This window comes from Nesoenas mayeri (genome assembly GCF_963082525.1).
Source record: "Nesoenas mayeri genome assembly, chromosome: 15".
In the NCBI taxonomy this organism is placed as follows: Eukaryota; Metazoa; Chordata; class Aves; order Columbiformes; family Columbidae; genus Nesoenas; species Nesoenas mayeri.
This window is the reverse complement of record NC_137559.1, coordinates 402,996-425,283: the sequence shown is the minus strand read 5'-3', so window position 1 is coordinate 425,283 and position 22,288 is coordinate 402,996. Positions and strand designations below refer to the sequence as shown.

The 22,288-nt window shown below is 46.5% G+C and overlaps 1 protein-coding gene across 1 annotated transcript; it reads left to right on the top strand.

Annotated features, from left to right (window-relative positions):
• Positions 1 to 474: 474 nt before the first annotated feature.
• TECPR1 (tectonin beta-propeller repeat containing 1) lies at positions 475 to 22,288 on the top strand (the record flags this gene model as incomplete). The annotated part of the gene is made up of 24 exons (XM_080353879.1): positions 475 to 705; positions 2,126 to 2,308; positions 2,722 to 2,844; positions 3,496 to 3,621; positions 5,042 to 5,216; positions 5,311 to 5,411; positions 6,115 to 6,216; positions 6,601 to 6,746; positions 7,556 to 8,034; positions 8,876 to 9,018; positions 9,940 to 10,095; positions 10,597 to 10,746; positions 11,371 to 11,528; positions 12,159 to 12,286; positions 12,558 to 12,660; positions 13,304 to 13,400; positions 13,787 to 13,866; positions 14,185 to 14,241; positions 15,712 to 15,886; positions 17,053 to 17,188; positions 17,518 to 17,610; positions 18,318 to 18,424; positions 18,891 to 19,010; positions 19,673 to 22,288. 24 exons carry the CDS (start codon positions 475 to 477, stop codon positions 19,859 to 19,861), a joined length of 3,558 nt encoding a protein of 1,185 aa, XP_080210005.1. The 3' UTR covers positions 19,862 to 22,288.

The following is a 22,288-nucleotide window of genomic DNA, read 5'->3' as shown; positions in this document are numbered from 1 at the left end:
ATGCCCGTGGATTAAAAGCAGATGTGTGCTTGCAGAGAAGCTCCTTTTGGCTAGTGTTCCTTGCACCTGTGCAGCTCTGTTGGCACGCACCCAGGGCGGCCGAGGCGGAGGTGCGGTGAGGTGCCGCGGCTTTGTGGGGCTGAGATGAGCGGAGCGTGGAGCACCCGCAGCACTGCCAGCTCTTCACAGTGAAGCCTTCTGCTGTGAACCGGCCTGGCTACTCCATCTCAGATCAGTGCTGGCGTCTGTCCTGCCGGAGCCGTCCTGTTCCTGCTGCCAGCCCCTGCGGGATGGACAACAGTGAGCTGGTAGAAAGGTCCTTCACATGGCTTTTCAGAGCCATCCGCGAGCTGCAGCTGCAGAGCTCTGCCAGCTTGGCACAGACGCTTCGAAAGATCATTCTTTATTTGCCTGATGATGGCTCAGAGCAGGACTGATCTTCTGCCGTTAATAGCTCCTTTTTGCCTTTCAGACATGGCCATGCCCAGCTCCCTGCTGTGGGCCGTGGACATCTTTGGGCGCACTTACACTCTGTCCACCGTTGGCCAGTACTGGGAGCTCTGTAAGGACACGCAGCTGGAGTTCAAACGGGTCTCTGCTGCCAGACAGTGCTGCTGGGGAATAGCCTGTGACCATCAAGTGTACACCTACGTGTTCTCGGGTGACGTTCCCATCAGGTACCGGGAAGAAACCTACGAGAACCAGGTATGGCGGCCGACAGTGCCGCGGTCACACCGCCACGCGTTCGTCGTGAGAATGCTGGCGCATCCACACACCGGCTGTCTCTGCGGGGTTTTCTCACAGAAGATTGCTTGGGTTTCCTTGTTTCCACTTTCGTGTGATGTTTCTGAAGAGCACACATGTGCCTAACAGCAGGTTATTCTTTTAATAGTTTAATTCGCAAAGGAAGGTTACACCTCACCGCCCTGGCCAAAAGCCACACCGGTGTGTACTCAGCCTGTTCTACACAAGCCATTTCACGCTGGAACATCCACCCTTTTCACCTGGTGTCTTCCTTTCCTTAGTGACAGATACACAATCCCTGTAAGAGAATGTCCAGTGTAACTTCCGTGCAACAAAGATACTTCATCAGAAATATATTATTCTCACGAAAATGCCTTTTTTTAGTGTTTCAAAGACTTGTCCACTAAAGGCATAACTCTCTGTTAAGGTACAACGTTTCCAGCTGGTTTTTGCACAGAAGAGTTAAGTTGATCATTCTTACATGACATACTTCAAAAAGAACTCCTTTAAAGTAGTATTTATACATTATTTAATATTGACACAACTTTCCAGCCACTAAAGAATGTTCCTTTTGTTATATAAACATGTTCTTTAAAAATGCAAAACTTTGTTTTCTTTGTTCTAGGCTACGAAAAAAATGGAAAACAAAATACTAGAAAGCACAAAAGGAAATATTCTGGAAGAGATAATGACAAAATCACACTCAGTTTGCAGATAATGTGCAAAGCAATTTAGCCAGATTCCTAGTAAAAGTAAATAAGATCTTGCATTAAAGTGACAGAAGGCTTGTGCACCGCCCATTTAGGCAGCGTTTTGGAGTAGGTAAGAGTGTGGGCAAAAAAAGACAACGCGCAGCTGCACTGGCATGAACCCCAGCAAGTTATTGTTCTGTAACTGACCGAAGCCAAATCTGCAAAAACCCCTCCTGCTATAAGATGAGATTGAGGGAAGATTTACTGATGCAGCTGTCTGGACAGCTTTGGCACAGAAGCTGTGTTATTTTTCTGGGGCAGGCAGGACACTCACAACCTTCCTCGTGGAGCAGATTTGAGATCCCGAGTCTGTCTGTACAGCTGTGTCCCGGTGCTGCAGGGCGGCGGTGCCACACAGCACCGCAGGAAGCACACATCGCCGTGCTCCTGTTCTTGTAGCTGAAGATGCCATGGCTGGGCCCAGCTCTGCAGTCAGCCCTTCTCTGGTACTCAAAAAGCTCCCTCCAAAGGCTATGTTAGGTGGGACTTACAGTGTGAACACTTTCTCATTCGCCCCAGGAATTTATTCCTCTTCCACTGCAGAAAATAGGAAACGCGTCACTATGGCTCCCTGTAGATGTCCAGTGAGGCGGCGTGATCTCAGATTAAACGTTTTGTTATTTTGGCAGCGCTGGAATCCGGTTGGCGGCTTTTGTGAGCAATTGCTGCCCAGTGACCGCTGGCAGTGGAGCGATGTGAGCGGGCTCCGGCACCAGCAGCTCGATAGCTTCACACTGCCCTCCGCACACTGGGAGTGGGAGTCTGACTGGTACGTGGATGAAAATATTGGAGGGGAACCAACAGAGAAAGGGGTAGGTGAACAACACCAAAAGAGCTCTGTTCTGTGAAAATAAAAGGCACTTCACTTCCCATAGCTATGTGTTTCTGTGAAATGGCTCAACTCTAATGCAACACAAGGAAGGATCTTGTTTGCAGGCTTATTTCTTTTGATTGGGCCATGAAACACTGGCAACTGGATGCCATTGTTATTTAAGATCTTTACTATGAAGAAAGTAAAATGCTTTACTGTGTCTTATTTGTTCTGTATCTATCCTGCCAAGGAATTTGGACGTGATTCATATATTGTTCATGGAATTAGCTGATCCGTTGAGACACGCACAGTAACTTGTACTGTATTGTAATGACTTGTGCAGAATTGCTCTAAGTTGTGATTTCAAGCTTTCCCTTGGTCCTGATTTTCACACAAGAAAACCTCTGTTTGCAGGGCTGGACCTACGCCATAGACTTCCCCAGCACCTACACGAAGGAGAAGAGATGGAATTCTTGTGTCAGACGCAGGAGGTGGATCAGATACAGGAGATACAAATCACGGGACGTCTGGGCAAAGGTTCTGGATGTCTTTTACATATTAAATAAGCTGATTTTCTGAATTAATAAATTATCAGTGCAGGGAAATACATTCTGTATCACTACTCTGTAGCCTCAACCTGGATTCCTTGACTTCCAGCTTGTAATTCTTGCAATGGAAGGCTGGGAATTTTCATAGAAACCTGCCATAACAAGGTGCCCAATCTATGGTAACGCAGTTGGAGATGCTCAGCTCCTCTGCAAATTTCAAACCAACCTTTTACCTTCCTCTGGTTGTCTGGTAACGCACTCTCCAGGTGGCACCTGTCTGGCATCATTCACCAGCTCAGTCCTTTAGCTCTGTGAATAACTGGTGTTGAATAACTGTTGTTCCACTCTGAGAATGTACAAGAATTGTAATTTGTGATGTTCCAGCTTTCCAGTTCAAATAATGTCTCTATGCACTGTTCTGTGAGTAAAAACTTCCTTTAGTCAGGGGATGAAACACAGACTCGTTCCTGCTGCCTCAGCAGCGTTTCTCCTCTCTCTGCACATCGCGGCTCCGGCGGGAGGAGGAACGCGCAGGCTCAGCTGCCTTAGTAAGCGATACCCGAGCCGACCGGCAGGACCCGGGTTAGGCCACCAGCCCGGTCACTGCCTTGTCTCCTCACCCTCCTCCCCTTCGCTGCAGATCGTGTCCCACGATGATCCGGATCAGCTGCCAGACCCGTTCAGTGACATCTCCATCGGAGGCTGGGAGGTCACCGATGAGCCTCCGGGCCGTGTATCAGTCTGGGCGGTTTCGTTACAAGGAAGGGTACGTGCATGTTCCCTACGCTTTCTAACGTGAAGTACTACTGAAAAGTGTTCGATGCTGTTAATGCAAGACAGGTTTGTTGTTGTCTTACGCTGATAAAAAGGCTGTTTGCGCATGTGGCAGAGGATGCAAAAGCTGCTTGGTTGTGTTGTAAATGGAAAGGCTGGGTATCTCATAGGGTTGCTGTTTTGTGGAAGCCTTAAACCTCTGTAAACAGGTGAACCTTAAAAACTTGGGCTGCGTGGTGTCTTACAACCTGAAAAATGCCCAGAGTGCAGACTGCGGCACTGGTGACAAAGAGAAGGATCCTTAAAGCCTGACAGAGATTATGGCAAAGTGTTGTGCCTGTGCTGGAGAGTCAGGTATGATTCAAGAGAGTTTAACAATGGTCTAAGACTTATTGATCAGAAAGTGGTAACTTCCTGACCTGGCTATGTAGAACCCAGCTCTGGAATGCTTTAGATTTATTTTCTATTGAAACTATACATCCATCTTCTTGTTGTTTTTAGGCAATAAGGTCTCTCCTCTTGTGGTCAGTGCTGTAAAGACTTGATTCTTGCTTTCCACCCTTCATCCACCTACATCCACCATGTATCTAACGTTCCTTTGTCTACAGACAGTTTCTAACTCATGGTCTCACAATGTACGACTTTGAACAGATAGCCCGAGATTCCAGTCACACTTGGCACCGCCTGGAGAGGCAAGCAGCATTGCTTAAATTGTTTAAAATAAAATTCCCTGTGCTTCATGCTTGCCAGTAATAAGTGACAAGCATCCACATTCTACAGGCTTACTTGACTGACACTGTAAAATGCTGTTGTTTCCCTAGTAAAAGTCCCCAGAGAGATACAGTGAATAAAGAAATGAAGAGGATCTAGCAGTGAGCAGGCGTGCTCTGGAGCGCTCGTGCTGCCGCAGGACGCTGCCGGCTGCCCCGCTGCTCGGGCCGCGCGTCCCCGCGGGCTGCGCGGGAGCGGCGCTTCCGGCCCGCATCGCGGCAGCCGTGGTCACCGAACGCGAGGTGGGGCTGCCGTCCAACAGTAACGCTTTTGTGTTCTATATTTGTTCATTCTTGGCTTATATCACATGCCCTGAAATACACTGGAGTGGTTTTAAGTGTTGAAACATACACGGCACTTGTAGCAGCAGGTTACTGTGCCCAGTCCGGATTTGCCTCCCTGATGAAAGCTCGTCTGTAGAAAAGCCGCCTCCCTTGGTACATAAGGAAAAAGTCTTCAACTGCATAATCAACATTAAAAAAACACCTTTAAAGGTCGGAGCGCATACACTGCATAAAAAGCCGCGTTGTTAAGGGAGGACCATTCTTTCCAGATTGTCTCTGTGCTTTTCTCAATGGTTTCATTGTTGCACTGATATTTTTCTAAGTTTCGTGTGTTTGGGGTTTTCGTAACTTGCCTAGGTATGGTACAGAGAAAACGTCTGCCATGACAATCCAGAAGGTTCCATGTGGTCCTTAGTCACCACCCCTGCTGAAGTTGTACAGATCAGCTGTGGACCATATGACCTCCTTTGGGCAACTGTTTCGGAAGGGCAAGCCATTGTGAGAGAAGGAATTGATAGAAACAACCCTCAAGGTAAAGTTTGTTGAATGCAGCTGGCAACCCTTTCGATTGGTGTGGCGTTGGATAAGAAACTAACCTACGGCCTGCTGGCGTTTGTCTCTTGCAGGAGTCTCCTGGAGTACCGTGGAGTCTCCAAGCTCAGAGAACGGGATCGTGCACGTCTCCGTGGGTGTCGATGTGGTGTGGTGTGTTACAAAGGACAGGAAGGTCAGAGTCATGCTCTGGTTCTGCGGTTTTCTTCCCTTTTCTGTCTGCTTTTCTCAAACAGGCGTGTAACTTCCATAGGAAATACCAGTGATGTGGAGTCCCTGTCCTCAGGGTTTGGGGAGCTGTAGTTCCCCTTGCTGTCACAGGAGTGCTCTGTGGTTTGTGATACACGTAGTGGCATTTCATTAAGGAGGACTTTCTGCTCTTCTCTTGGAATGCATTTTCCAAACCCGAGTCAGACGGATGTGGTAGGTGGGTGAGGATGTAATAAGAACCTGTTTCCAAGGGGTAGTAAGGATTGACATTGCAGGGACTCCTACCTGCCCTGCTTCTCGCGTTTGAACACGGGAACACTGTTCAGAAGTCCATTCAGAGTGGCCAAAAGTAGCCTACAGTTGACGTGTAACAGAAAGTATTTTTTCCAGTGGCAGACAAATTAACTGTCACAAAACGTCATAACAAGAGGTCTTGCCCTCGGCTGTTCCAGCTGTAGTTGGTCACAAGGACACACAGTCTGGGTACTATTAAGATAATTGTTGTATATTCACCTGATAGAGAACTAAGGAGGTAAGAGACTTCCTAACTCAATGCAGCCAGTCAGTATGAGAGATTAAGACTGATGTCCTAAGGACAGCAAATTCCAGCTGTCTGCTCGCTAGTGCAGAAGGAGCAAAATGTAGAGTGTTTGCTCTTGCTGTTGTAGGTGTGGTTTAGAAGAGGAGTGAACTCACATAATCCTTGTGGAACAAGCTGGATTGAAATGGTTGGAGAAATGATGATGGTAACTGTAGGCTTAAATAACCAGGTAAGACAGCTGAGCTGCAGTTACGCGGGTGTTCGCGGTGCCCTCGTGCAGCCCCGTTCGCGTGGCCAGGACCGAGCGCTGCGCGCAGCTGAACGAGCGGCCCGTGTGCTTCGGCTGCTGGGAAGGAACGTGGGGCTGAATCCTTCCCCAGCACGTGAACAGTCACGTATGTGCTGTGTGGCACGTTCAGGTGCAGACACTTTCTCCTGCTGGTACAGAATTTCATACTGCATCTATAGTATCAGCATTAGGGAAGAACACAGAAGGAAAACGCTGTGTCCAGCAGATTTTGGTGCTGTATTTTCCACAGCTCCACCTTCTTTTGTAGCTGGTATCTACCTGCATTTCATGCCATTTCCTTCACCAAGCTCTTTCCTTCCCTAGGTCTGGGGAATTGGCTGCGATGACAGAGCAATTTATTTTCGCCAAGGTGTCACACCAAGCGAGCTCAGTGGGAAGACATGGAAGGCAATTGTATGTGGCCGAGAGAGCGACAGATCTCAGACCGGGAGCTCAACAAGCCTGCTCAGGTACTCGGGAATACCTGCTCAAGAGTTTCAATGCTAGGACATATTCCTTTACATTGAAATGGTACAGTCAGGGAGGAAGAGCGTCTCTAATCATTTTGTATGCCAAAAAGCATTTGCATTTTTTTTTGCCATTAAAATCAACAGTAAGCAGCAGTAGTGGCACTTGGAGCAGAAACTGAAGCCACTTTGGAATGCACTGCATGCTTGCAGTGAAGTGTGCTTCCGTGGGCTTTACTACCACTATCTGGAACTAGTCTCTAATAAGAGAAGCTATTAGGTGGGAGATAGCACGGCGGAGCGCCAGCTCTCCTCGGGAACAGTCCTGCTCCGGGGTGCCGCTGCAGGTTCAGGTTTCCTGCGCGGAGGCTCCGCCGGGCTGTGCGCCCTGCCCGCTCGGCGGGGCAGCGCGGCGCCGCGGCTCCTTGGGTCGGAGCGCTCCGCGCGGACGCCTCCGCAGCCAGGGCAGCGGCCATGAGCTTATTAACGGCCTTTTAAAAATCCTACTCATTATTTCATATCCAGAAAATGTGATGTGGCTTCAGTGTTTTCCTAAGAGTTGTAGGCAGCCAACACCACTGATTGTTTGAAAAGATCAATGAAATATCGTCCTGTGTTCAGATTTAGTAGACTGGTCTGCCAGATTTGCATTAGACTCTTTGCTCTGGATGATACGGAGTTTGACCTTCAGAAAAGAAGTCTGCTGTTTCTCTTCTAAAACTGAAACTCTCAGTTGATTTCCGTATGTCTGCGGTCTCAGGCCTGTACTAATTTATGATGCTTTGAATGATGATGTTCTCTTTGTCCTTCAGCGCTGGCTGTTTCTTTACTGATGATATTCAGAACCAACCAAACACGGTGGTTCATGGCGACGCAGACTCGTCGTCTGACACGGAGCTGCCCGGCGCAGCCGCGCGCCTCGCCAGCGCCGCCCCGGCAGCAGCGCCATGCACGGAGGAGACCGCGGACCCTCCGCGCTCTGACCAAGGAGGAGCCACCGTTGCTTTGACTGATGAGAAAGACGATCTTGAAATGCATAAAACCTCCACAAACCCAGATCCTTCTGCAGAACTGCAGTGGACAAACATTGACCTGAAGGAGGCCCAGAAGCACCCGGTGCTCTCCGTCAGCAGCTTTGCCGAAACCTCCAGCCTGAGTTCCCTCGGCACGTTCTCGGCGGGAGCTGAGGAGCAGTACGGAGCCGACGAGCACCCGCTGTGGGCCTGGGTGTCCGGGGGGGGCTGCCTGGTGGATCTGCACAGCCCGCTGAAGTGGTTCACCGCCCCGTCAGGTACTGCCCGGTGCCGCAGACCCTCCTTCCAGCGCTCTTTAGGAAAAATGTTGACTTGTTTTTTCCTTTCACAAAACAATGGCATAAAACTCCTGATAACCCACTTACTGTTATTGCAGCTTGTTAATGCACTCCATGTCTGAGGACAGTGTTGGATGTATTTAACTGTACAGCACTTTGGGATTCAGATACATAAATGTAAAGGTGATTTTTTCTCTGAGTTTCTGTAAGAATCTGTAAAATCACCTGTTGGTTCTGCATCTCATTTTCAATTGGGCTGAAGCTGCAACTTCGGGCAAAGCCCATAACATGGGTGCGCAGTGAGTGAGCAGGGGAAGGGCTCTCTGGGGACGCGGGTGCCACAGGAACGGCGTCGCTCCCGTCGCTCACTGCGACAAAGCGAAGAGACGGAAACTACCCCGAGCCGCTGGAGCGCGAGCCCCGCTGGCGCTGGGTGGCATTAGAGTTTAGATTATTGAAAGACAGTGGAATAGAACCATATTTTCAGAATAAACCTAAACCATGAACTGTGACATCCCAGTATTTAACAACAAGGTAACTCTTAATACATTGTATTACCTAATTATTTTGCAGTTCAGTGACAAATCTCCCAATTTTACAAGGTACTGGCCTTGAAAGATTCTATATAAACATGTAGTGATCCCATTTCTGTGCAGCATTTGCAAAGTTTGGCTGTAATACATTGACTCCAAAGTAAAATAATGAGAGAAAATGTCTTAGACTGGGTTGAGTCAGTGAGTGCTGCAGGCAGCGCCGTGTTTTCCCCCTCACAGAAGTGCACTGGAAGCTCACTGGAGTCGGTGCTTCTGCTGTGTTGCAGGTCTGTCGGCGGCGCAGTCGCTGTCCCTGCCCGTGTCGGCGGCGCAGACAGCCGCGTGGCGGAAGCAGATCTTCCAGCAGCTCAGCGACAGGACAAAGCGCGAGCTGGAGAATTTCAGGCACTACGAACAGGCTGTTGAGCAGGTAAGCAGTGAGGACTCTTACCTCTTGTCTGCTAAACACATCTATTGATACTGGGCATCAGTAATACCTTTATATTCTTGTCCCTCTGTCTGTCTGTGACAACTTCCCTGGATTATCACTGTCTGAGATCCCCGTGGGAAACCAGGATCTTACCAGACGGGGAGCAGCAGTCTTTATCTAAGAGAGTCACCAATAGTTCTGTAGAGCAGCAAACGAAGCGTTGGTCAGCATTATCTGAGACACCGAAACCTCAGTTCCACAGAGAAATGTTTGTAACAGTGGAACATTGTATGAACTATTCCACCGCAAGATGAGACTTCTTAATTGAAACAGTGATTCAAGTAGATGAACTTTCCCTTTCTGTGACCATTAAGGGATTAATGTAACTTACATAAATAAAACAATGATGGGAATGTCCATAGCAGCACTTAAATAGCAGCACTTTTGTTTGAGGTTCCCTTTATTGTGACTCCTTGGCTCTTTTCAGATTCATTCACTTTTTTGGTCCCTTCATTACTAATTGCCAAATGAGATCTGGAATTCATTTGATTAAAAACACTTGGAGTCCAGGGGCTTAATCAAGTGTAAAAAGATTATGCTAAAAGCCTTTAAAGTCCAAACAGGAGTTGTGTTGTAACAGGAGCACACTAGTCAGTTACTATCTGTGTGCTGCGTTCTTGCAGAGGTAGAACGTGAACACTTGTACACATGGTGTTTCAGCGCCTTCCCATCCAGTTTTGTCGGTTTTCATTTTGTCTTCATCTTCCTGAGCACTCTGGTGCCCTTCGTGTCAGCATTAACCGACACGATACAGACTGACCTGCAGCAGAGATTTCTTGTGGTCACATAAAATACTGTTTGGGAGAAACAGCGTGAGCCGTGCAGTGTCCTTCCTCCTGTAAACACGTGTTTGCATTGCAGTCGGTTTGGGTTAAAACTGGAACCTTGCAATGGTGGAGGAACTGGAAGCCTCACAAGTGGATGGATGTTCGAGTTGCACTCGAGCAGTTCACCGGCAGCGATGGAATGCGTGACAGCATCCTGTTCATCTACTACATGTATCACGAGGAGAAAAAGGTGTGTTCTGCTTGAGACCCTTGAGAGAGCTGCCTTTGGTAAAGGAGAACCTTTGAAGGGAAAGACGCAAACCATAGTATGCTATTCTAAGTTTTGGGAACCAATTCAAACGTAGCCCAGGGTACTAGCAAACTGCAGCCTTTTCTAAGCTGCAGCTGTGTTCAGGCTATGTCAGAAATACCCAGTCAGCAACCAGCCACATTGCTTAAACCGCCGGCTTCGCACTGATAGCAGTTCTTTGGATGTGCCGTGTTCTTGATGATGAAGAGAGAGCCAAGCTTGGCTGGGCAGGGTCTTCATAAATAGGGCTAATGCATATGGGCAGGAGGAATCAGAGGCAGTGCAGGACTGGAAGCTGAGCCTCATTCCTTCTGCACCAAGAACCGATCCTTTGCTGTGCTTGGCAAGAATGCCTCATTCAGAGTCCTGAGGGGCAAAACTGCTGCCTCTGAGGAGGGTATATCTGAGTTTGGCTTAGTCACCTTTTTTTTCTTGTCCTAGTATATCCATGTGTTCCTGAATGAAGTCACTATTATAGTTGAAGTTCTGAGTGAAGGCAAACACTCCTTTGCACTGTATACACCTGAGAGGACGAAGCAGCGATGGCCAATCCGCCTGGCAGCCGCAACAGAGCAAGAAATGCATGACTGGGTAATTCTGTGAACTCTTCATTTCCAGCTGGCAATATCTGAAATGAAACATAAAAGCTAGTCTCTGAAATCTCAGCATTGTATTTAGAGTATATAAGCTACTTATCTATTCACAATTCAGTGATTTAAAGTCTGCCTCTCTAGGGGCACCTGAGGCTTCCTGTCTCCCCTGAGTTGCACGCTTTCTGATGCTGCAGTTAGCCACAGGAAAACCAATATTGCTTTTCCTTTCCTTCCTATCTCTGGATTTAGATTAGGCTACAAATGAGTTAAGAGTTTAATTCAGTTCGTCTGTTTGTCTGCATTGGTGGAAGAACTGTCACCTGCTGTCACTGTGGTAGAGCCTTGTGTGTGGGCAGGCGGGCACACACACACTGAAGCAACGGAAACCCCGAAAGATCGTAGTGATCAGATGCTGCAAACCACACTGGTGTCAGCGCTCGTGTTAATCATTTCTAAAACACTGAATTCCAGTGCCTTTTGAGAAAAAGCTGCAAATTCACTTTGCTGATTTGCAAGAACATGCAAAGGTAGAATTTCTTTCTGTAATGCTGAAGCATCTATATGGAGATTTTTGTTCTCACTGTAAATGGAAGCTTTTAGTTCTCTGCTTCTTGTTTTGTAGCTGTCTCTGCTGACCATGTCGTGTTGTGAAAGCAGACGGATTCAAGGCCCTCCTTCTCAGCACGCCATTTGGTCGGTTACCTGTAAAGGAGACGTGTTTGTCAGCGAGCCGAGCCCCGAGCTGGAGGCGGGAGCGTCCCCGCTGCCCTGTGACCAGATGTAAGGATCCAGCAGCTCCCTGTGAGCAGATGTGGGGCTCACAGCTGCCCTGTGAGCAGATGTGGGGCTCAGCAGCTGGAGACGGGAGCATCCCCGCTGCCCTGTGAGCAGATGTGGGGCTCAGCAGCTGCCCTGTGAGCAGATGTGGGGCTCAGCAGCTGGAGGCGGGAGCATCCCCGCTGCCCTGTGAGCAGATGTGGGGCTCAGCAGCTGCCCTGTGAGCAGATATGGGTGTCAGCAGCCGCCCTGTGAGCAGATGTGGGGCTCACAGCTGCCCTGTGAGCAGATGTGGGGCTCAGCAGCTGGAGATGGCCTAAACTAAAAGTAAACCTCATCACTGTGATTATTATTTGTATACATATAAAACAAGCCATTAAATAAAAGGAAAGTAAAATACTTCAAAGCCTGAAAACTCCACGTAGAGGCAGACGGGTTCCTTCCATCTACTTTTCAGTAGTTGTTCAGAGGGAAATTATTTCAGCTGGCAACCGCCTTCACTTCCAGATTGGACAGAGGTTGAACAAGCGCGTTACACCACCTGTCCTTACGACTGCTGAGCGGCAGGAGGGGAAGCACACGTTCCTCCTGGTTATGATGCAAACTGAATGTAAAATGTCCTTTTTCTGGCAGGTTTTGGCGTCAAGTTGGAGGCCATCTTCGACTGATCGAGTGCAATAACCGAGGCATAGTGTGGGGCATAGGATATGATCACACAGCGTGGGTTTATACTGGTGGATACGGAGGTGGCTTCATTCCAGGTATGGATGACTGCAGCGTGCGCATCTCTTCTGACAGGGTGGTATTCAAGCTGTTCAGCTGTCCTTCCTAAGCCTAAGTGACATGTAGGGTTATACAGTGAACAGGCCACACATCAGCAAGGAACTGGTATTGCAGTTTTATATATATATATATTTTAAGCTTCAGAGTGAGAAATAGAATAATTAACAATATTACTGTGGATATTGGAACTTAAAACGTAATGTCTTCAAGGTTTAGCTTTACTGTAATCCAAATGAATTATTTCCACAGGTCTGGCCAGCAGTGCTGATAACATTTACACGCAGTCAGATGTGAAGTGTGTTTACATCTATGAGAACCAGCGGTGGAACCTCGTCACCGGATACAGCAGCAGGTTATTCACTCTGTTTACTGTGAAATGAAACAGGGGGTTGTTCTAGCTGTTCCGAATAATTATTACAGTATCTTGGGTCTCCCCCAACACTTACTGTGAACCTGAGATGGAAGAAGCAGTGTTTCTCCATTGTTTAGGTTTGTAATTATTCTTTCAAAATGCATTTGTAGCAAACCATTACAGAGGTGTGCTTTGTGAGTGCAGGAAGCGTGCCCACTTGCAATACCTTTCATTATTAAGGCCATATAGTAAAATTCTTAGCAGGATCTATCTATTCATACACATTATGTATGCTAAATACATTGGGTCCTTGAATAGTATATTTGAAAATATGGAAAAAGCTTTCGCATATGTGGGTGTCTATGCCCGAGAGACTCAGGATTCACCTTCCAATTTTAAATATTGGTGAGAAGTATAATTCCACAGAGAAGAGTTTACACGGTCCTCAAGTTTGGTGTAATTGGAAGCGATTGTACAGATTCTTTCCCACTGTCCTCATCACTCACATGGTATTTCTAAATATAGAGATTAATGACAGTGGACTGTTTCACATACGAAAGCAGGAGGTGCTACAAATAGGCTTTTCTTCCCTTGCCTTTGAAATTCTCTGCTTGAGTGACCGTGCGCTCTTGTTGCACCCCAGAGGTCTGCCCACCGACAGGTACATGTGGAGCGACGCGTCTGGCCTGCAGGAGTGCACCAAGCTCAACACCAAGCCTCCCTCTCCACAGTGGTCTTGGGTACGCTTTGTCTTTAAAGTATTTGTACTGAGAAGACAAGGCTTAGCAAGTAGGATACAAGACTTGGGCTATAGTGACCCAGATTTTCTTATTTTGTGCGTTGTAATATTTAACCTTTGTTTCCCCATCTGTGCAATAGCAATAACTTTCCATAGTCAAAAGAATGTTGAGCTCGGGGTGGGATTTTTTGTTTGGTGGGACTTAGACTGCTGCTCTGATCCCTTTCAACTGAATTAAAAAGACGTGGGAACCGCTGTAGGAAGCATGCAAGTATTAGAAGGTTTCTAGCGAGTCACTGCTCTCAAAAAGGTGGAGGGAAATAGTGGAAGAGGTTATTTTTATTATCCATGTTGATTGTGCTTGTTATTGTCTCCTTTTGACAACAGGTTTCCGACTGGTATATTGATTTCAATGCTGCAGGCGGCACTGATCGGGAAGGCTGGCAGTACGCAGCAGACTTTCCAGCGTAAGGAGATCCCTTCTGCTACCTAAAATACTAGCAGGCAAATGCCATACTTAAGAAGAAACGAGGACTTGTTTGCTGTTTTGCACATTAACTGTGCTTAACAGGGACAAGCGTGCCTTGATTTCTGCCTTGTTACGGGGGCGCTAACACAGCCTTGCCGGGAGGGCGGGCGGTGAGGCGCGCTCAGCAAGCCATAGTTGCAGTGTCTGAGGCAGCAGGCGTGCCTGGGCACATACACAGACGGTGCGCTCCGGCTGGCGCTGACACTGGAGATGCTCTGACATCCTCATGAAGACCCATTTAAATCTGTTTTGGTAGGTCCTACCATGGTCACAAGACAATGAAAGACTTTGTCCGACGGCGGCGCTGGGCAAGGTGAGGAGCTAACATATGAATGGAAGTTTTGAACTTAATGCTAACTGTTCCCTAGAAGTCTCCTTTACTTAGGGGAAGAGTCTGATCACTCCATCAACAAAAGCAATAGTAAAGAAACCTGCGGTAAACAGCCCATCTCCCATAGAGAAGCTGATGATCTTTAGCATTATGGCTTTAACTTGAAACCTTTACAGGTAGATCCCTATTTGATTTTGTGGCATCTGTAGATAGGAGTCAGCTAGTTATTCTCTGTCTCTGATTTTCCGTATGATAAATGATTAAGCATGATAGAGTCTAGGCTTATTAGGGCCTGTTAGGTCGCTTGTAACAACTGGTAACAGGCCATTAATAGTTTTAAGATATGAGTTGCACACACTGCATGCCAGGCTGGATAATCCCAGCCCCGTTTAGGTCATAGGACACCATATTCAGGTGAAACCTGGAAAACAGCAAACTGCCACTATATTATATTCTATTCAGCAGAAAAAGTCTGTGCATTCACTCTTTTTCCAGCTTTTCTGTGCTTTCTAGAGTATCTAACAGCTATGCTAACAGATTGCTGTGAACTTATGCATTGTTCTGTTAGTGATGCTACAAAGCTGGTATTTGGCCCCGTACCAAAGTCTTTGAAGTCCTGAAGCATCAAACTTCGGTTATTCCAGGATATGCAACAAAACAGATGACATCCAATCAATAAAAATGGTGACTTAAACCAAAATGAGCATCTTGAGGAATACTCTCAAGTTTAAACGTTTCCTCTTGTTTTTACTGTCAATTGAGAATTGAAAACAAACAGGAAGCATCTCAGGGTGGATCCAGTTTTTCAGAACTGGGAAATGGAGGAATGTCCTGAGGTTTTTTAGAACATTCTTCATACACAGAAATTACTGTTGTGACGATAGAATCAAACATAATTTCCTTATAGCCAGCAGTACTTTGGTGTATTTTTCTCTATGGGACTGCAACAATTCCCAGAATGAGCTGCCTCCAGCTCTTGAGTTCAGAGCTGCCTTATCTCTGCCTATGTAACTTTTTAACAGGCCTCAGCAAAAAACTAATTGTAAAATGAGTCCCTTGATCAAGACAGAGGGAGGAAGGAGCCGGGTGTGGAATTCTCTCTGCAGCGGGACTCTCGGCTGGGGTCACGTCGTCGTTACCCAGCGTTGCGCAGCGCGTTCTGCAGAGCCGGGGAGCAGGCAGCACGGGCTGCCGGGCGATCGTGGCTTTAGGAGTCACATTTTCACACGTCCAGCTTTGAGAAATCAGTAATACATCAAAATTCAAACCCCGGTGAAACACGTGACTGATTGTCATAAGCCTCTTTCAAATTCAAAATACTAATCCTTGCTGTATGTACCTACTTAATGGAAAGGCTTCAGATGTTTGCACTGAAGTCAACAATGGACCAGGAAACAAATTCCCTTTCAGAAAGTACCTATTTCTGACGGGTTTGGGTTTTTTCTGCTTCAGAAAGTGTAAGATAGTCACCAACGGGCCGTGGCTGGAAGTGCCTCCTGTCACCCTGCGGGACGTCTCCGTAATTCCCAGTTCAGACGCAGCCGATGGAGCAGCAGTAGCGCTGTGGGCAGTCAGTGACAAAGGAGACGTGCTCTGCAGGCTCGGAGTGACACAGCACAACCCAGCTGTAAGGCTCCCTGGTTACTTTTACTGCCTTATTGATGTCTTTAATGTCATTATACGAGTACGTACACACCATCATGCAGTGCCCTCTCTCAGAGCTCCTTGTATGTCCCAGATATGAAGGTCCTTGTCCGGCAGCTGTAACAGTTTTGCTGCCCGCACTTCTTACAGCAGCGCTTCTCCTGCGCGGTCTGCCTTAGCTCGTGCCATCCCTTGCAGCAGCCTCTCCCAGCTCCCGTGTATCTCGTGAAGCGTTGTATTTCCACTGTCTGCACTGACAGCTTAGTTCCTCTTCAGATTTTTTCATTTGTTGATAATGTGTGTATCCCATCTAAATGAACCGAGGAACAGAACGTCTCTGCAGTACGGTCCAGTGCCTGCTCATACCAGCAGGAGTTTAGCCGTTGACTTTTCTGAGCCTGGAACTGACGTGGTTATTTAAGACAAGTGGGCCTGGACTGACCTGCGGATTTGACTTTTTATGGGCCAGGACAGAAACAATGAGTGCATGTTCAGTAAAGCATGCAGAGAAGAGCAAAGAGCTCCAGGAACTTCAATAGGAACACTTCTTTCCTACTAACAGACACATGCTGAAGCACCAAATCAGGATTGATACACACTGATTTTAAGCCATATTTACAACAGCGAAAAAATAAATCTAACAATATACTTTAGCAGAATTTGGAGAAAAACTGCAAGAAGTTGAAAATTTATAGGAATTCTTTTTCTCTTCCTTCGTGTTCAAGTAGCCGCAGTAGCACAGATCGGTAAGGCAGTGCGACAGCAAAACCTGGAGCAGTGTCTGCAATCTGAAGTCCATACCATTTGGTTTTTTGAGACTATTGTTCTAGGTAATCAAAACCAAGGGACTATTAAAAAAAATAAAAGGCTCTAGCCCAGCTATTCAGAGACATGGAGGTGCCTAAATTCCAGTGATTTCAAGAGAAATGACCCTGTTACAGTCCAACATGGCTATTTTCAAAGAGTTATATATCCAAATACCATGGAGGATCAGGGACTTTGTTTCTCTTCAGTTGTAAAGTTATGTAAGAATTATTCTTCACATTTTTTTCACTATGTAGAGACTTTCCTATTTGGTCATGGACGGTACTTTGTCTTGGAGTCTTTAACCCCCGCTTTACAATTCAATTCATTTCCGTGTTTTGATAGGGAACATCCTGGCTGCACGTGGGAACAGACCAGCCCTTCGTTTCCGTCTCCATTGGAGCATTTTACCAAGTGTGGGCTATTGCTAGAGATGGTTCTGCCTTCTATCGGGGTTCAGTGTCTCCAAAAAACCCTGCGGGTAAGTACTTGTACTTTTTTAGTACAGTCTTCATCCTATACATTGTGTAAGGTCTGCTGCACTGCCATGTCTGAAACAGACAAATCTGCTCAGCAGAGGCAAAACAGCACACACGAATAACATTCATGATGACTGTAGCAGTTAATTTGCTCTTCACTTGCATGATTTAAATTGTTTGTTTCTAAAAACAAGCTAGTAAAAATATATGAAGCGCAGTGTCATTCACACCTTTCTTGCACAGCTGTCTGTTTCACCTGCAGGCGTTTCCAAGGCTTCTCATACATAATTGTGTTTTCTCAATGTTTTCCTCAAATATTTCTGGCCTCCAGGTGACTGCTGGTACCATATTCCCTCGCCTCAAAAACAGAAGTTAAAACAAGTCTCAGTAGGACGAACGTCTGTGTTTGTGCTGGATAAAAATGGTAAGGATTTTAAAATTATTTATCAATGCTACAAAAACCAGATCTGTATACATCAGACTGATTGGAAAAGGAGAGGCCAAGTCAGAGCTTCTGCTAGGACAGCTGATGACTGTTGCTCCAGGAGCAGGGATATTTCCTATGGAAAGAGACGGAGAAGGCAGCCCTTGCAGCCGCTGCTTTTGAAGACTGTTCCTGTTCACCCGACAGTGCCCGGGCAGCAACAGCCCAGCGGCTGCGCTGCTCTGGGAGCGAGAGCCAGGTCCGTGTCACAGCTGCAGGGTTTGGTCTGCAGCCCTGGAATGCACGCAGCCGAACAGGAGCACCTTCCGAAAGCCCGGAACAGCAGCATCATGCACAATGAGTTACAAAGCATCCTTCGGTGAAGGAAACAAGCCCTCCACACCAGTCTCCTTCAGACACCATAATCTCATTTGCTTTCCTTCTCTAGTGCATAGTTCCTTATATGAACATTTTTCCCCAACAAATTTTACAAAACAGAGTATTTGCTGTTTTCCAGAAAAGTTATAAAGAGTAACTATAGAAATACGAATTCAAAGGAGGATCTCATTGTCCCTCCGTGTAACATACTAGTCAAAACCATAATGCATTTCCAAAGAACAGTATTGCTGACTGCTGGTTTACGTCTTCACTGGCACTTTCTACAAAGCAAACATCCCGAGTTGTAACCAGGAGCGTGTATTCCACAGGCAATCTCTGGTACCGGCAGGGGATCACACCAAGTTACCCACAAGGATCTACTTGGGATCATGTTTCCAATAATGTCCGTAAAATGTCTGTAGGGCCCCTGGACCAGGTGTGTATTAAGCTTCCTTGTATCTCATTACTTTATAAAAAATTGTGCTTAACATACTCTTGTAACTAAATTAAATGTTCTGGTGAATTATTTTGTTCACCTTTATTTATTCCACAAGGTGATTGCCTAACTGCTGGAATCCTGCTAGCACGACGAAAGCCCTGCCAGTGAAGCGGTGATACGTCCTGCCCTTCCCTCTGAAAACCCTCTTTCATTTTCTCCTTTTTTTTTTAAACAAGACTATTTTATAAAATCTCTTTCCTGCAGAGTCTCAGTGTCTGACAACGTTTTCATTATAACGTTGTTACCTGGCTGTTTGTGTGGGTGTGTTTCTGACTACATTAGAGCGGTTTTGGCCTATGCAAGATCAAGCCGAATTTCTGGACGTGGTCCAACAGACGTAGTTTCCCTGTGTGGAAGAGGCGCAGGAAGCGCACGCGCGATCGCTGCTCTCTGCTCCCTGCAGGTCTGGGTGATAGCCGACAAAGTGCAGGGAAGCCGCAGCCTGAGCTGTGGGACCGTCTGCCACCGCACCGGCGTTCAGCCCATGCAGCCCAAAGGCCTCTCGTGGGATTACGGTATTGGGGTGAGTGTGGGGACTCAATACTGCCCAGAAGTCGTATATCCAAATGCTTACGGGCATGCGTGGAAAGGAAAGTGCCATCCTGCTCCGGCTGGCCAGCTCTGTACAGCTCGCATGTACCCGCAGGGAACCGGCCTCTGTTCTACAGCTTTAGGTTCCTTTTTTAAGTTACTGTACTGCATTATGCAGTTATAGCTGGAAAGTAATTTATTTGCATTTGATAAGTATTCATTTTAAATGGGTAATTTAAAAGTTGTAATGGAAAAATTAGTAAAGAAAGTGCCATTTTAAAAAAATGGATTCCTTCCGAGTCTACAGATGATTATTCCTCCGTGTTAATTTTATTACTGGCTGTTTTAAGAAAGCCCGTTTCAAGGTTTTGGCCCATTTTAAGTTGATGGAAAACCTGCAGTGGCTCTGTTCTGTATACCTGACCCTACTGAGCTCAGTTCCCTTTAACAAAAATGATCCTCAAGCTTGCCAGCTATACAGCTCGTTCTCAGAAGGGTGTTGTGTTGGAGCCTTTTTTCTGATTCAGCCCAGAGCAGGATTACTTTCCCCTCGAAAAAAAGAGCACAAAACTAGCGTACATAAAGCGTCACATCAGATGTTATAAATGTAGAGCGACGTTTCTCCTTTTATATTTCTCTATCGATATTTTACAGGGTGGATGGGAGCACATTACGGTCAGAGGAAATGCAACCGAAGCACCCAGGGTCGCCGTGCACAAGGAAAACCCAGTGGTACCAAAGGATCTCGAAGATGAGGCGAGTAAGGAGAGAACAGAACACTCCAGAACCCCTCTGATGGTCAGTGAAAGTCAAGAATTGGACAGAAATGCTGTTCATTGTTAAGTTGTTGCCATCTACATGTTGCAAACAAGCAGTAGTCAGTATAATTTTAAAAGAAACTAAATGTCTATTGGCTTGAGAGAAAAACCTGGCCTTTTTGTGCTACTAATACATTTTACTGAACTGGAGTTTGCAATGGGGTATTTTAAATACTCGTTTCTTCTACTACATCATGTGTAAAATGTGACTTGATAGAGCTAATGGTTTTGTCAAAGCAGGCAAGCTTTTCAGCCACAATGAATTTCCAACCCTTTACCGCAGCTGCTACACAACCATACGAATGTGAATATCTTTGCAATGATCACTACCTTCTTTTCTAATGAATATTACAGTTCCCTACATTTCTCTCAGATTCACACACCTTGCACACTATTCTTTAGAATCATATTTGAGCAGAGATGAAGATTTCATAACCAATTTAAATGCATTACCAACAGTCCCAGTGATTTGCACTGCAAACACAGCTGGCTCTGACTGTACAGGCATTTATACATGCACGTAACTCGGCTCCTGAGCCCTGTTTATTTGAGCACGTAGGTTGTTCACACTAGTCTTGCTCCCGTCAGTGAGACTAAATTCTGTACACCTCAGCTTAGGGTGCAGGCACCAGTGAGGGCCCATTTCTGCTGTCTTTGCTCACGGTGAGTAATACCTTAATCAACACGTGGAACGACTAGTTACGGCGGGTCTGTGTACAGAGCGTGGTCCTGGTCAGCTCGACTGAGAGTGACAGTCTCAGTCTCAACTGTCAGTCCAGCTGGTGGTAAATCGTGTTCTGTCTGCGTCCTACCGGGAACCACGAGGAGCTGCAGGGCGCCCGGCTCCCGAGGGCCCGGGCTGTGCTCCAGATCCGTGCACCTTCTGCTTCCGTAGTGTGAAAGACAAGAGGAGGTTTTAAATAAGAGCCTGATTTCACAGTGGTAGGAATGGGAAACAACTTTACTGATACCACTGGAGCTCGCCAGCCTACAGTACCGTGGGTTCGGAATGAAGCTCAGCTCTTTGTTTTCAGTGACTGATTCAGCCCTCCTTCCAACAAGAAACCACTTTTTATGCTCCAAATAAGCTTTTTATCCTGTCTTAACATAATTTGACTGTGATGTGAAATTATCATTTAAAATCCAGCCCTTGGGAAGCGCTGAAAAGCCTGCTCCAAATGGCCTCAGGAAGGCACCACATTTTCCCCTAGCAGCAGTTTACAATCATTTATCCTCGCTGTGTGTGACTGTATATGAAGTTATTTTTATATGACGTGCAGTGTGGTGTCGTCTTAGTACTGTATCTGTAGAAGTAAAACTTCTGTTTGCACGTATTGAAAGAATATGTTTGGTATTTTAATGCCAAGGAAAGCACTGTTTCCAAATGTGAATGAGGATTCAAGAGATGCTTTACTGTTTAAAAAACTCCTGTTGATCGTTACAGTATGTGATTAGAGATTTCTGGTTTATACATACATTGTGGGAGTACCATAAATAACATGTTTGCATTAATTACTATAATAGATTTTGCATAACTTGCACAGTATCTTGCCCAGATAAATAACTTTATTACATGTCCATGTTTACATGTCCAACAATCAGACTTCCTACAATAAGCTTTATAATGTACCTTTGCATTTTTCCCTGCATTGCCAAGTTTCAGTTACTTGTAAAAAGCTGGGTTTAAGTGAACAAGAGGTAATTTATAAGTTGTTTGAGTACTAAACATTTGCCTTCTGAAACTCTTATTTAGAAAATTATTTAATTCAAAAATACAATGACATTGTTATGGCTAGTTAAAATAAGGAATAAGTTACTTTAAATTGAAACAATTTTGAAAAATAAAAGCAATTTATCCCTTTTGACACGTCCAATAAAGCAGCACTTTGTAGCAAAGCGGTTGCAGTTCCATTCCAACACAAGGTCTGTGCGGCGGCCCGGGGCCGGCTGTGGTGGGGAAGGGCGACCTCACCCTGTGTGCACGGAGACGCTACGGGCCGTTCTGGGCTCAGCGTTTGAAATAACGCCTGTCTGCAGGGAGTCCTGTCAGAAACGCGCTGCCACCGGCGTTTCGAGTCTGCATTTGTAACAGCAGCGTCAGGAACTGCTTCTCAAAGTGATGTGCAGTTCTTCATCAATGGCTTTTTTTTCCTTTGGTTTCCTTCCTCCGCCAAAGTAATCAAGTAGCAATTGGAACACAGCATTTATAACACAGCCATCCCACAGAAACGCCCCGCGGTGACGGTGAGTGCCTGGCAACTCTCGGGTCTCCCTTATACTGCACTGGTCTAGTGGGCTAATGACCTTTAAATAATCCCACAAACAAAGGCATACGCTACAAGTGCTCAGTCACCCTCCGCTGTCCCGCTGAGCCCGGGACTCGGCCCGGAAGCCCAGGAGGCCCGGCCCGCCCTGGGGCTCCCGCGCCCCGCCCGCTCCCGGCCGCGGCCGC